At 40.6% G+C, this 14,805-nt stretch overlaps 1 protein-coding gene across 1 annotated transcript; it reads right to left on the bottom strand.

Moving 5' to 3' along the window:
- Nucleotides 1-13,951: 13,951 nt before the first annotated feature.
- On the bottom strand, nt 13,952-14,410 carry LOC138888507 (uncharacterized). Its single transcript, XM_070170377.1, has one exon. The coding sequence runs from the start codon at nt 14,408-14,410 to the stop codon at nt 13,952-13,954; it is 459 nt and encodes a 152-aa protein (XP_070026478.1).
- Between the last annotated feature and the right edge of the window lie 395 nt (nt 14,411-14,805).

Here is a 14,805-nt window from a genome sequence, read left to right as displayed (position 1 = left end):
CTAGAGTTTTAATCTGAAGAGAGGTTTACTGAGTTTAAAGAAAGCCGAAAAACATAAGTTAGTTTCCAAATAGATTGTAACCAAACACCATCTGAAAGTTGAACAAGAATTCATATTGGTCAAGCTGTCTTGGCCAAGTTCTGTCGTCTGCAGTGACTGAGCTGTTTGTTGGTTGCTGAACTGTTGGTATTTGCTGCATTGAACTTCTTTTACTTCTGGTGTTCATTACTCTTCGTCTGGAATTATTGGTTTGGCACTCGACTATTTGCTGGTTTCATTTATTCTGGGAATCATTGTTGGTTGTTCGTGGACTGTGGAAAACAATCTTGGTTGTTGGTTTGTTGCTGTGCTGTTGCTGTGTATCTGTTGATGCTGTGATTACTGCACACTACTCAACTGATCACTCTCCTTATTCCTTTCCTTTCCTTACCAAGTACACAGTTGATACCACCAATGTAACTGAGAGTTTGAGCATGAATGCAAAAGAGAGGACCTGCAGATTGTTTTTATGTATACATGAACTGTTACATTAAATGTCATAAAATAGTTACATTTTCGTTTGTATAATAGAAGTAGCCTACATGCTCAGTATATCAATGTAGGTTAATGAATGATAGTCATGTATGTATGCTGTCAGGTGAAAAACATTCCCAGGGTAATAGATTGTATTTTAGACTTAGTCTGATGGTGTAGTACATTCTATAATGTAGGCCAAAATAGGAAAACTACCCACATGAGTTAAAGTTCTTTCCCCTTTGTTAGTTTGTCACATATAAATTGATAAAGAACAAAGAATCAGTTCTAGGCCTCAACCTCAGGAAGGCCGAGCCCAAATCAAAAAATCAGTTAGGCCTGTATCGGAAAAACAGGGCCCAAGTCTGGCCATCTCGCATGAGCTAGGTTTGGGCCCATAATTTGCAGCTAGTTGTCCATAAGTGCAGTCACGTTTTATTATTCTGTAAAAGCACTTTAAATCCGGTTTTATAATCAACTAAGGCTATTTACTGCTTTCAATTGATAGAGACAAACACGACAAGAAACTTAGTTGCTATAGGGTATCCTTTAAAAATAACAACGAGATGAGCCTCGATAAAAATAAACAAAACGCAGATGCGGGGCCCTTGTTAAATGTATATTAGTGAAGCATTTAGTTTCCAGGACGGGTTGTTTAGCAAATCTCACAACCTTCCTAAAATAACAATACGCTAGACTCCTTTAGGACGCGCCTTAATAAATCTTACCTTCGTAAACTCGGGTGCACATTGATGTGACCCAAATCCAAATCCCAACGGAATCGAAATGTGTTTCTAATCACGGGTACATTGATTGTGACGTGGTTCGAGATGCGTGTCCATGACGTTGCAAATTCATTTTTTAAAAAATAGAATGAGATGAGCCTCGCCAAATAAAAATACAAATTGCGGGGCCCTCAGTAAATATTTGCTTTAAAAAATTATTTGGACTTCGGGATGGACCGTTTAGTAAAATTCCACGGTCTTACCCAAAATAAATACGCTAGTCGCTTTAGGCGCGCCTTTAATAACTTAATTTCCTTAAACTCGGGTGCACATTGATGTGACCCAAATCCAAATCTCAACGGAGTCAAAGTGTGTCGACGACCACGGGTACATTGATTGTAACGCGGTTCGAGATACATTTTCACAACGTTGCAAGTCCTACAAAAATAACAGTGAATGATAAAAGCGGTTAAAAGATAAAAGTGGCACATAAGTTCATACTTGTATAAAATCAGATAACCAAGCCGAATATAACAATTGAGCGACCGTGCTAGAATCACGGAACTCGGGAATGCCTAACACCTTCTCCCGGGTTAAGAGAATTCCTTATTCGGATTTCTGATACGCAGACCATAATATAGAGTCATTCTTTTCCTCGATTCGGGATTAAAATTGGTGACTTGGGACACCCTAAATCTCCCAAGTGGCGACTCTGAAATAATTAAACGAATCCCGTTTCGATTTTCCTTTAAATTGGAAAAAACTCCCCTGCGCCCCGGGCGCGTAAAAAGGAGGTGTGACAACAGGTACGGTTCTGGTTTGTGATAGAGATGCTTCAGTGTTATTTGATCCAGGGTCTACATACTCGTATGTGTCATCTTATTTTGCACCGTATCTGGTCATGCCTAATGATTCATTGAGTTTTCCTATTTATGTGTCTACACCGGTGGGTGATTCTATTGTGGTAGATCGAGTCCATCGCTTTTGTGTAGTTGTGATTGGGGGTCTTGAGACTCGATTAGATTTGTTGCTTTTGGACATGGTCGATTTCGATATTATATTGGGGATGAACTGGTTATCACCTTACCACGCTATCTTGGACTGTCATGCCAAGACTGTGACCTTAGCCTTACCGGGTTTGCCTCGTTTAGAGTGGAGAGGGACTCCTGGTCATTCTACCCGTAGCGTTATCTCTTATGTGAAGGCTCGGCATATGGTCGAGAAGGGGTGTTTATCCTATTTAGCATATGTTCGTGATTCTAGCGTTGAGGTTCCTTCTATTGATTCTGTGCCTATTGTTTGTGAGTTTCCTGAGGTATTTCCTTCATACCTGCTGAGTATGCCACCCAATAGGGATATTTACTTTTGCATTGATTTAGTTCCGGGCACTCAGCCCATTTCTATCCCGCCGTATCGTATGGCCCCGCCTGGGTTGAAAGAGTTGAAGGAGCAGTTGCAAGATGTTCTTGAAAAAGGTTTCATTAGGCCTAGTGTTTCACCTTGGGGTGCACCGGTGTTGTTTGTTAATAAGAAGGATGGATCGATGAGGATGTGTATTGATTACCGGAAGTTGAACAAGGTTACAATCAAGAATAAGTATCCATTGCCGAGGATTGATGATTTGTTTGATCAGCTTCAGGGTGCCAAGGTATTTTCAAAGATTGACTTGAGATCTGTCTACCATCAGTTTAGGATTAGGGCATCCGATGTCCCTAAGACAGCTTTCCGCACTTGGTACGGGCATTATGAGTTCTTGGTGATGTCATTCGGGTTGACAAATGCCCCAGCAGCTTTTATGGATTTAGGACTTACTTGGATTCGTTCGTGATAGTCTTCATTGATGATATTTTAATCTATTCCTGCAGCCGGGAGGAGCACGAGCAGCATCTTAGAGTGGTTCTTCAGACCTTGAGGGATAGTTAGTTATATGTTAAGTTCTCAAAGTGTGAGTTCTAGTTGAGTTCAGTTGCATTCTTGGGTCATGTTATGTCAGTAGAGGGTATTCAGGTTGATCCGAAGAAGATTGAGGCAGTCAAGAACTAGCCTAGACCAGTATCAGCCACAGAGATTCAGAGTTTTTTGGGGCTGGCAGGCCACTATCATCGGTTCGTAGAGGGGTTTTCATCCATCGCAGCCCCGATGACCAGGTTGACCTAGAAGGGTGCCCAGTTCAGATGGTCGGATGAGTGTGAGGCGAGCTTTCAGAAGCTCAAGACAGTTCTGACTACGGCACCGGTGTTGGTGTTGCCCACAGGTTCAGGGCCATATATAGTTTATTGTGATGCATCTCGTATTGGGCTTGGTGCGGTGTTGATGCAGGATGTCAAGGTCATTGCTTATGCTTCGCAGCAGTTGAAGATTCATGAGAAGAATTATCTGGTTCATGATTTGGAGTTGGTAGCCATTGTTCACGCATTGAAGACTTGGAGACATTATCTGTATGGCGTGGCATGTGAGGTGTTCACGGATCACAAGAGTCTGCAGTACTTGTTCAAGCAGAAGGAGTTGAATTTGTGGTAGAGAAGGTGGTTGGAGCTATTAAAGGACTATGATATCACAATCTTATATCACCCGGGAAAGGCCAATGTGGTAGCCGATGCTTTGAGTAGGAAGTCAGCCAGTATGGGCAGTCTTGCTTATATTTCGGTCGGTGAGAGACCGCTTGCTTTGGATGTTCAGGCTTTGGCCAATCAGTTCATGAGGTTGGATGTTTCTGAGCCCAGTCGTGTGTTGGCTTGCACAGTCGCTCGTTCTTCTTTATTGGAGCGTATCCGTGATCGGCAGTATGATGATCCCCATTTGTGTATCCTTAGAGACACGGTGCAGCACGGAGGTTCCAAGAAGGTTACCTTAGGTGGTGATGGGGTTTTGAGATTGCAGGGTCGAGTTTGTTTGCGAAATGTGGATAGGCTTCGAAAGTTGATTTTAGAGGAGGCCCACAGCTCCCGATACTCTATTCATTTGGGCGCCGCAAAGAAGTATCATGATTTGCGGCAGCATTATTGGTGGCAGAGAATGAAGAAGGATATTGTAGCATTTTTGGCTCAGTGTTTAAATTGTCAGCAGGTTAAGTATGAGCATCAGAGGCCTAGCGGTTTGTTCCAGAAGATTGAGATTCCTGAGTGGAAATGGGAGCGCATCACTATGGACTTTGTTGTTGGTCTCCCACAGACTCAGAGGATGTTCGATGCGGTGTGGGTTATCGTTGATAGGCTGACCAAGTCAGCGCATTTCATTCCTGTGAAAGCCTCTTATTCTTCCGAGAGGTTAGCTGAGATCTATATTCGGGAGATTGTTTGACTTTATGGTGTGCCCGAGTCTATTATTTTGGATCGAGGTACGCAGTTTACCTCCCATTTCTGGAGAGCAGTTCAGTGAGAGTTGGGCACACGGATTGAGTTGAGTACAATGTTCATCCTCAGACGGACGGGCAGTCCGAGCGGACTATTCAGATTTTGGAGGATATGCTCCGAGCTTGTGTCATTGACTTTGGAGGCTCGCGGGATCAGTTTTTGCCGTTAGCAGAGTTTGCCTACAATAACAACTACCAGTCGAGTATCCAGATGGCTCCTTATGAGGCTTTATATGGTAGGTGGTGTCAGTTTCCGGTTGGATGGTTTGAGCCGAGAGAGGCTAGGTTATTAGGTACGGACCTGGTTCAGGATGCCTTGGACAAGGTCAGGATCATTCAGGATAGGCTTCGTACAGCTCAGTCCAGACAAAAGAGTTATGCCGACCGCAAGGTTCGTGATTTGGCATTCATGGTCGGTGAGCGGGTATTGCTTCGAGTGTCGCCTATGAAGGGCGTGATGAGATTAGGGAAGAAGGGCAAGCTTAGCCCTAGGTTCATTGGCCCATTTGAGATTTTTGATCGAGTAGGAAAGGTGGCTTATAGACTTGCATTGTCGCCGAGCTTATCAGCCGTGCATTCAGTGTTTCATGTGTCCATGCTTCGGAAAAATCACCAGCAATCCATCCCACGTGTTAGATTTCAGCACTGTCCAGTTGGACAAGGACTTGTCTTATGAGGACGAGCTGGTAGCTATTCTAGACCGACAGGTTCGTCAGTTGAGATCGAAGAGTTTTCCTTCTGTTCGTGTTCAGTGGAGAGGTCAGCCTCCTAAGGTATCGACCTGGGAGTCCGAGTCCGATATGCGGAGCCGTTATCCCCATCTTTTCCCCGACTCAGGTACTTCCTTCTTCTGTTCGTTTGAGGACGAACGGTTGTTTTAGAGGTGGAGAATGAAATTCAACATTTTGAGACCTTAAAACCCTCTTTTAGCATCACCTCGATTGTGTGCGTAGTCCGGGCACGTAGCCGAAAAGCCTAAATGTGAAAATCTGTGAAAACTAATAAATTTTGACTATAAAATGAATTAATTTGACTTCGGTCAATATTTTGTGTAAACGGACCCGAACCCATGATTTGACATTCCCGGAGGGTCTGTAGGAAAGTATGGGACTTGGGCGTATGCCCGGAATCGAATTCCGAGGTCCCAAGCCCGAGAAATGAATTTTTGAAAGAAATTGTTTTCTGAAAAATATAAAGGTTTTTGAAAGTGAAATGTTATGTGAAACCTGTGGTATCGGGCCCGTATTATGGTTCTAGAGCCTAATATAGGTTCTATATGATTTATATATGTTGTCGGTAATGTTTGGTAAGAAACAGACCCCGTTTGGCGTGATTCGGACCTTAAATGCAAAATTTGATGTTTAAGACGTTTTGATAAATTTTATTGATATTGAGGTTTAATTTGATGTTTCTAATGTTATTTTGGCGATATGAGTACACGAATAAGTCCGTGGGATGTTTTTGAGGTTGTGTGTATATTTGGTTTAGAGCCCCGAGGGCTCGGGTGAGTTTCGGGTAGGTTCTGGGGTGTCATAGGCTTAAACATGGCTATTGGAGGTTCAGAAAAACTGCAGCTCTCTGAACCTGCTAGTGCGGTCCGCACTGGTTTTGTGTTGTCTGCACTGGTGGTTGTGCGGCTGCAGTGGATCTTGTGTGGTCCGCACAGGTTCACTGGTAACTGTGCGGTCGCAGTTGATTTTGTGTGGTCCGCACAGGCTCACTGGTGGCTGTGCGGCCGGATTTGATTTTGTGCGGTCCGCACATGAAGTCTGAGAGGGGTATATTAAGACGGAATTTTCAGTTATTTTTCATTTTTCAAAACCCCAAAAACATAAGAGGTGATTTTTCAAACAACCTTTCTTCTCCAAAACATTGGTAAGTGATTTCTAACTCGTTTTCTTCAATCATTAACATCTTTCCACATGATTTCAACTCAAAATCAATGATTTTCATGGGGGAAATTGGGTGTTTTGGGTAGAACCTAGGTTTTTCAAGAATTGGGGATTTGGATCTCGATTTTAGGTTCGATTCTAAACAAATTATATATTTAGGTTCGTGGGGGAATGGGTAATCGGGTTTTGGTTTGAACCTCGGGTTTTGACCATGTGGGCCTGGGGCAATTTTTTATTTTTTGGGCAAAACTTTGGAAAACTCATTTTTATGCATTCAAATTGATTCATTTAGCATTTATTGATGTAGATAAGTAACTTGTGACTAGATACGAGCGAATTGGTGGTGGAATCAGGGGGTAAAGCTATAATTGAATCTTGAATTGTGTTCGCGGCATCGAGGTAAGTGTTTGGTCTAACCTTAGCTTGAAGGATTAGGAGTCGAGTCCCATTTGCTATGTGGTAATTGTTGAGTACGACGTATAGGCATGGTGACGAGTATCTATATGTTGGTGTCTAGCATGCCCGTGAATCTTATATTGTGATTATCATGACTTGGTGTCTAGCATGCCCGTGAGTCTTATATTGTGATTATCATGACTTCGTTGTATCGTTCATGCCTTGGTAACAGTTTCTACTTGTTGTGTAAAGTTTGTGGAAGGAATTGTGACCTATGAACGTTGAGGAGCGTTGGCTCAACTTGTATACCGAATTGTGAAAGTATAAGTGATAATTGAACCACTAGAGCATTGGCTCGAGTTGTGAAGTGAATTGTGAAGTAAAAGTGAGAAAGATAAGAGATCATTATGTTGTCGCCCTTGCCGGGCTATTGTTAATTTATTCGTTATCTCCCTTGTCGGGATGTTGAGGTTATTGATGATGTTCCCTCGCCAGGATTTATTTGTTGAATTGTCGTTCCCTTGCTGGGATCTTTATTGCAACTTCATTTATTCCCTTGCCCTATTGTTTGTGATTGTTGTTTGTGTGAGGAAGAGACTTAAAGCACGAAGGGTGATGCCGTGAATTTTTTGTTTTGTGAGGAAAGAGTGTAAAGCACAAAGGGTGATGTCGTGTATCATTATGAGGAAAGTGTCAAGCACGAAGGGTGATGTCGTGCCGCACAATATATCATTCTGTGCCGATTTTATTGATTATATGGTGAGGAAAGAGAGTAAAATCACGAAGGGTGATGCCATGCACATTTTTATCATATGATTTGTTTGGTCAGGACGAGAGTAAAAGCACGAAGGGTGATGCCGTGCACATTTTTAATATATGATTGCTTTGGTGAGGACGAGAGTAAAAGCACGAAGGGTGATGCCGTGCATTTATTGATTTCTAATTCTTTGTTGATATCCGAGTTATGTTGTTTCTTTCGTTTATTTGATGTCTTTCTATTCGGAACTGTTATCTCCCCCACAGCATGCTCCCCCTCCCATTTTGTCTGGTTATTTCTGTACTTCTTTTCCGCTATATATATTTGAACTGCACAGGTTTATTTGGTAGTCTGGTCCTAGCCTCGTCATTACCTCGCTGAGGTTAGGCTAGACATTTACCAGCACATGGGGTCGGTTGTGCTGATACTACACTCTGCACTATGTGCAGATCCCGGAGCAGCTTTTGGACCGTAGTGTGGAGGCTACCTTCAGTCCACATGGATATCCAAGGTAGACCTGCAGGCATCCGCAGGCCCTGGCGTCTCCTCTATTCCTATTTCCTGTTTCATTTTCCTTTTATTCAGAAACAGTGTATTGTCATTTTCTTCATACTTTATATGTAGTAAATCTTAGACCGTTTGTGATACTGTGACACTGTGACACCAGGTTTTGGGTGCTTTAGGTTTTAAGAGTTGTAATAGATGCAGATTTCAGATATTTAGTTGTTATCTTCCGCTTAATTATTTACAGTTCCGTTGTTTTGATGTTATCGCGTTATAATTGTTAACAAGAAATAATTGAGTAATGAAATAAGTAGTTAAATGATTGGCTTGCCTAGCTTACATTAGTAGATGCCATCACGACTCTCGAGAGGTGGGAAATCTGAGTCGTGACACCGATCCATATATCGCTGCGGCATGCAGCCCGATCCATACAACTTGTCGACGACGCTCATTGGGGGTGTGCAGACTTCGGAGGGGCTCCTACAGCCCAAGCGCTATATCGCTGCGGAGTGCACCCTGATTCATATATATATACAGCCCAAGGGCTATATCGCTGCAGCGTGCAGCCCGATATATATATATATTGTTGCGGCGTGCAACCCGATCCATAAATATATAATCCTCACAACCAGGCCCTCGGCTTCTCTCAGTCATTAAGCTCACAATCAGACCCTCGGTCTATCTCAGTCATCAATCTCACAATCACTCGGACCATCAGTAAAATAGGGAACTCAGCCCGAATAGTTTTCACATTTTAAGAAGTAAAGTGATAAAACCAGATTTAAACAATAAACAGGTAAATCATGACTGAGGATATGCTTTCAAAATAAATAGAGTGACGAAAATAGTGAAAATGCCCCTAAGGGTCTCAACAGGTCGGCACAAGGCCTCAAATATGGCATACAGCCCAAAATATAATATCAATCTCTAAAATATGGAATATAATAAGATTCAAATCAAATACGCGACTTAACAGTCGTACGGGACGGACCAAGTCACAATCCCCAACGGTGCACGACTCCACGCTCGTCATCTAGCGTGTGCGTCACCTCAAAGTAGCACAACGATGTGAAATCCGGGGTTTCATACCCTCAGGACAACATTTACAATCATTACTTACCTCGATCCGGTCCAAACTCCAGCCCGTGATGCCTTTGCCCTCACGAATCGACCTCCGGATGCTCCAAATCTAGCCACAATCAGTACATAATCATTAAAATATGCTAAGGGATCAAAGTCCACTCAAAAATATCCAATTCACATCAAAAATACCAAAATTGCTCAAACCCGGCCCCCGGGCCCACATCTCGGAATTTGATAAAATTAACATCAATGGAATCCTCATCTTCTCACGAGTTCATGCATATCAAGAATACCAAAATCGGATCACAAATGACCCCTCAAAATCCCTAGATTAAGGTCTCAAATTTTCAAACCCTAAACCCCCAATTTTGCTACTGATTTTCCATAGATTTCACGCTTAAAATGTTAAAATTCATCATAGAAACATGTTTAGTGTCCAAAAATCTTACCTCCATGAAATCCTCTTGAATTCCCTCTTCAATTAGCTCTTCCAAGCTTTCTCCCGAATGAAATATGGTGAAAACCCTCTCAAAAATCGCGAAGGGTGAAATATATACATTCAGACCCAGGCATTTTCGCACCTGCGGTCAATCCACCGCATCTGCGGTACTGCTTTTGTGGTCCAAGAGCCGCATCTGTGGTTTTTCACTTAAGTTACCAAAAATTGCATCTGCGATGCCTTGCCCGCACCTACGCCTTCGCAGGTGAGGCTCCATAACCGCTTCTACTGCCATAGCATTCCCAGCCTATTTTCACTTTTGCGACCAATCTCCTGCATTTGCAGCGTCGCACCTGCGGTCCTAAATCCGCAAGTGCGGAAACAACAGAAACAGCAAATCTGCAGCATTCACCAAACTCCCAATCTCCCCGTCAACCATCCGAATATCACCTTGAGGCCCCCGGGACCTCAATCAAAAGCAAAAACATATCCCATAACCTTATTCAAACTTATCCCAACCTTCGAAACACTTAGAACAACATTAAAACACCAAAATCACATCAAATTCAAGCCTAGGATTCCAAAATCTTTCAAATTCCGCTTTTGATCAAAAACTCAATCAAACCACGTCCGAATGACCTGAAATTTTGCACACACACCCCAAATGTCACAACGGAACTATTGCAACTTCCGAAATTCCATTCCGACCTCTATATCAAAATCTCACCTATTAACAGGAAAACGTCGAAATCTCAATTTCGCCAATTCAAGCCTAAACCTTCCACGGACTTCCAAAATGCATTCCGATCATGCTCCTAAGTCCCAAATCATCTAACGGAGCTAACCAAATCATAAAAATTCCGATCCGAGATCATATACTAACAAGTTAAATCTTGGTCAAACTTTCAAATTTCAAGCTTCAAACTAAGAACTGTTCTTCCAAATACATTCTAGTTACCCTGAAAACCAAAACCGACGATTTACATAAATCACAATACATCACACGGGGTAAGTCATGCCCGAGAACTAGCGAGCAAAGTACAAAAAGGGTGATTTTTGTACCCGTGTCACAATACATCACACAGGGTCGTTACAATAATTTGTGCTTTAAAATCTTTATGGGTTAATTTTGAGGTGTGGTGATTTTTCAGAATTTTTCGGTTGGCCCTTTTTTTTTTGGTTTATTGGTATTTTGATAATTTGATGTGTTTCCCTTCTACAAAAAGGACATATAATTAAATTTTAAAAGAGGTCTAAATTATTGGCTAAAGGATTCTAAATTCACAATAATGTTTCAAATTCAAGGGAAGAAACAAACAAAGAAGATAGGGAAGGGGAGAAAGAATTGGACAGAAAATGTTGAAGAAAAAAGAAGAAAAAAAAGGAATAGGACAGAAAATATTGGAGAGAGAGACAAAAGCAAAGAAAAACACTCACTTTTGTTCAATAATGGGGGATGAACAATCGGGAAGAGGATGACAGCTAAAAAATGGTTCTTGGTGCCTTTTTAATAGGCCTCACGCTCCTTAAACGAGTGTAGCACATGCACTTCAGTAAAAACAATGCCACATAGGATGAGCGGAGTTTAAAATGATCAGTTTCTATAGGTACAGGGGTTTTGGTTGGCAAATTGTTGAGTTTGGAAACCAACATGACAAAGTGGCACAAGCATAGGTGTCATTTAGGCCATTCTGCCAATTAAAAAAGAATACTTAAAAAAATAGAAAAGGTCAAATAATATCTCTAAACTATTGGTTATAGCTCACTTTTGTCCTCCATTAGTAAACTGGGCCAGAAATATGCCCCGCGTTGGCAAATTGGGCCACTAAGGCCTTCAACCTAACGGCTAAACACGCACGCCTTCATATCAGCATTATTTAGTTGACATGGCACCCACATAAGCTATTCTCTCTTCTTATTTTCCCTTTTCTTATACCCATATTCACCCATTTTCGAAACCCTAATTGTCATTGTTCCCCAATTTTAAAAATTTACATTTTCTCTTCAAAATTTTCTGCTCAATGTTTTATTTATCTGTGAATGTGCATGAAATTCAATATGCAAGAAAGTGTCATTATGGATTGATTGCGCTTTATTTGACAGTTTGGTCAAATGTCAATGCTGGGAGAATGTTCTATAAATGTCCAAGATCCAAGGTTAGTTTTGAATTTATTTTGTTTTTGGTCGATTTATGTGATTCATCTTATTTTGTCGAGTTAGGTCGTTCTTGATTTTTATTGTTTATGTACAAAAACTACTGTCATAACTGCTGTAAATTCTGATATGACGTAGGTTAGTTCATACGGGTATTTTGAATGGATTGACGAAAAGCTCCCTCATCGAGCGTTGATGGTAATCAAAGATTTAAAAACTAAACTTGATGCTGCTAAGGTTGAGAGAAACAATTTGAGGAATAAAGTTTACCTCATGGAACAAGCTACGATGGTTCAAATGGGCCCTATGAAGATTAAAATTGAGGAATTGGAGGATGTTATTAAAGCCTAAAGAGACAACTTTAAGAACTTATTTGATGAAATGAAAGATGTTATCACGGTTCAAAGGCATACTTTGAAGATGAAATTTGACGAAATGGAGCAATTTCAACTCGTGGAAGCTGAAAAAGCTAGTAATTTACAGGTCAAAGTGAAGAAGATGAGAAAAAACATTTTGGTTTCATGAGCTTTATTATTTTCTTTGGTTGTCGTAGAGATGATGAAGTGAATTTATGTTATTTTAATATGTTGTTGTAGTGTTTTGGTTTATTTATAGGGATGATGAAGTGAATATATGTTGGTTTAGTATGTTGTAGTATGTTGGTTTAGTATGTTGTAGTATTTCGGTTAAATCATTCCTCATGTTTCATCTTCGTTATGGATGTTCATGTGTTACGTATGAAGTGAATGATATGAAAGCACATGTTTGTTTATTTCAGTTGTTGTTGTTATGGTATTTCATTTGTACCTTCTTGGTGTAAATTGTTATGGAACCTGTTATAAAACTATTATGGTGTACCTTCATGGTATAAATTGTTATGGAACCTGTTATGAAAATATTGTGCAAACACCACTGCATATTAACGTGCAAATTAAACTGTTGTAACTGCTGTGCAAATATGTTTACTGCTGCTACAATACATCTACTAAACCAAACACCACTGCTGTGCAAACATATATACTGCTACTACAATATAGTTACTAAACCAAACAACACTGTTGTGCAAACAATATAGCACTGTTGCTACAATACAGCTACCAACCAAACAACATTGATATGCAAACTAAACCAAACAACATTGCTGCTACAATACAGCTATTAAAACAAACAACACTGTTGTGCAAACTAAACCAAACAACACTGTTGTGCAAAATATCATTCTGCCATCAAAACATGTTTACTGCTACAACAATACAACTACTAAACCAAATAGCACTGATGTGCAAAATATCAAAACAAAACATACAATGTTATATGTCATTCTGCCACCAAAACATGTTTACTAGTGCTATAATACAACTACTAGAACTGTTGTAATATTAGTTTTACAGTACAAACTAAAACATCAAAACAAAGGGTTATGTGAGTTCCCAGATTTGCAACTACATATAATAACCAAGATTCCTAGATTTATGAGTTCCCATTGAGTTTCCTGCACTTCAACTTCCCAACTTTCTTTTGTCTTGCCACTTCCAATTGATTTCCAGTCACAACTTCTTTGCCTTTCCAAGTGAGCTTAGTAGGTGAGTAAGGAAGATCAGTGGGATAACTGACACCAGTATGATCTCCTCTAAAAGAGATCACTCTTGTCCCTACTGAGGTCAATTGTTGTTGCCTCATCAGTAGTCGTGTTTGATCTTCAGAAATAATCTTAGGCATTAAAGCAGGGTCACTTTCATGCTCACTACCATCACCAAAGGTTTATGTTTGGTGTTTTGATACTCTAGGTGTAGGTATGAACACAAATTCACTTTCATGTTCGCCTTCTTGTATTGGTTGAGGGGCTGAACAACTAACATTCTCAACATTTCCTTCAGCACCAACCTATTAAAAAGAAAAACATTCTATTAAATAACTGTAATTATATAAGAAAAAATATAAGTTAAGAAGCAAGTACCTTGAATTGTGGTCCAGTTCACCACAAATGTTGCATATCATTCTAGTTCCCCTTCTTGATGCAGCCCAATCTCGTTGTCTCTTGTTAGCCTCATCCTTCTCTCTATTTCTTTTGACTTTTAGCCTTCCAACAGTTTTGGCAAGTGGAGGAGGTTCCATATCATGTTCTGGTAATACTTTTCAGAACTTTTCACCTCTAACAAGCATCAACTTGGCCCTATATGTCATCAGGTAAGCTTCCTTGTTGTGCCACCAACTAGTTTCAGTCATTGGATCCTCTCTCTTGTATTTTAGTGCTTTGATGGCATGAGGGCATGGGATGCCAGCCAACTGCCAGGATCTACAAGTGCATTTCTTCTCCACTAGGTTCACTCTATGTCTATCATCATCCTCAAAAACCTCATAGCCAGTTTTACCATTAAAATGAACAATACATAAGTTGGCTACCTTCAAATAAGAAGCATACAACTTCATGTCGTTAGGACTAGACTCACCTCCCCATGTTCTAGCTTCTTCTTCCTTCTCTCTCAACCTGTTCATGACCTTGATTCTAATATCCTCAAGCATCTTCAGGATAGGCTTTCCTCTTGCTTCTAAGATCCAAGAGTTGAAGAACTCTGTAAAATTATTGTCCACCATTTAATTTCTGCACAATGTATCAAAGTATGACCTATACCAATTCTGCGGTGGATACCTAAGCAACTCCTTGGCAGCATCACCAGACAATTCACCAAGATTCTTTAGTTGATCTTTAAATTCCTCCTCATAAGTGCTCCAAGCAGACCACTATAGGTATTTTTTCATCTCTCCTGAAATTCTCATCCTCTTACTCTAGTTGGTTTCAATATGTCTCACACAAAACCTATGATTTGAGAGAGTGAGGACAGTTCTTACTGCTTCCAACAGACCCTGCATATGTAAATTTAAACAAAATTAACTATATAATAACTTAAAAATAACTGGAATAGTCAGTTAAACAAAATCATAAGTTGTACCTTTTGCATATCAGACATAAAGGTAATACTGGTTCCATA

Source organism: Nicotiana sylvestris, chromosome 3 (assembly GCF_000393655.2).
Source record: "Nicotiana sylvestris chromosome 3, ASM39365v2, whole genome shotgun sequence".
Classification (NCBI taxonomy): domain Eukaryota; kingdom Viridiplantae; phylum Streptophyta; class Magnoliopsida; order Solanales; family Solanaceae; genus Nicotiana; species Nicotiana sylvestris.
The sequence above is the reverse complement of the archived record's forward strand: the minus strand, read 5'-3'. Positions and strand labels throughout refer to the sequence as shown.

What these genes read in the sequence shown, in the direction of transcription:
- LOC138888507 (XM_070170377.1), bottom strand. Translation starts at nt 14,410, where the DNA reads ATGGTGGACAATAATTTTACAGAGTTCTTCAACTCTTGGATCTTAGAA.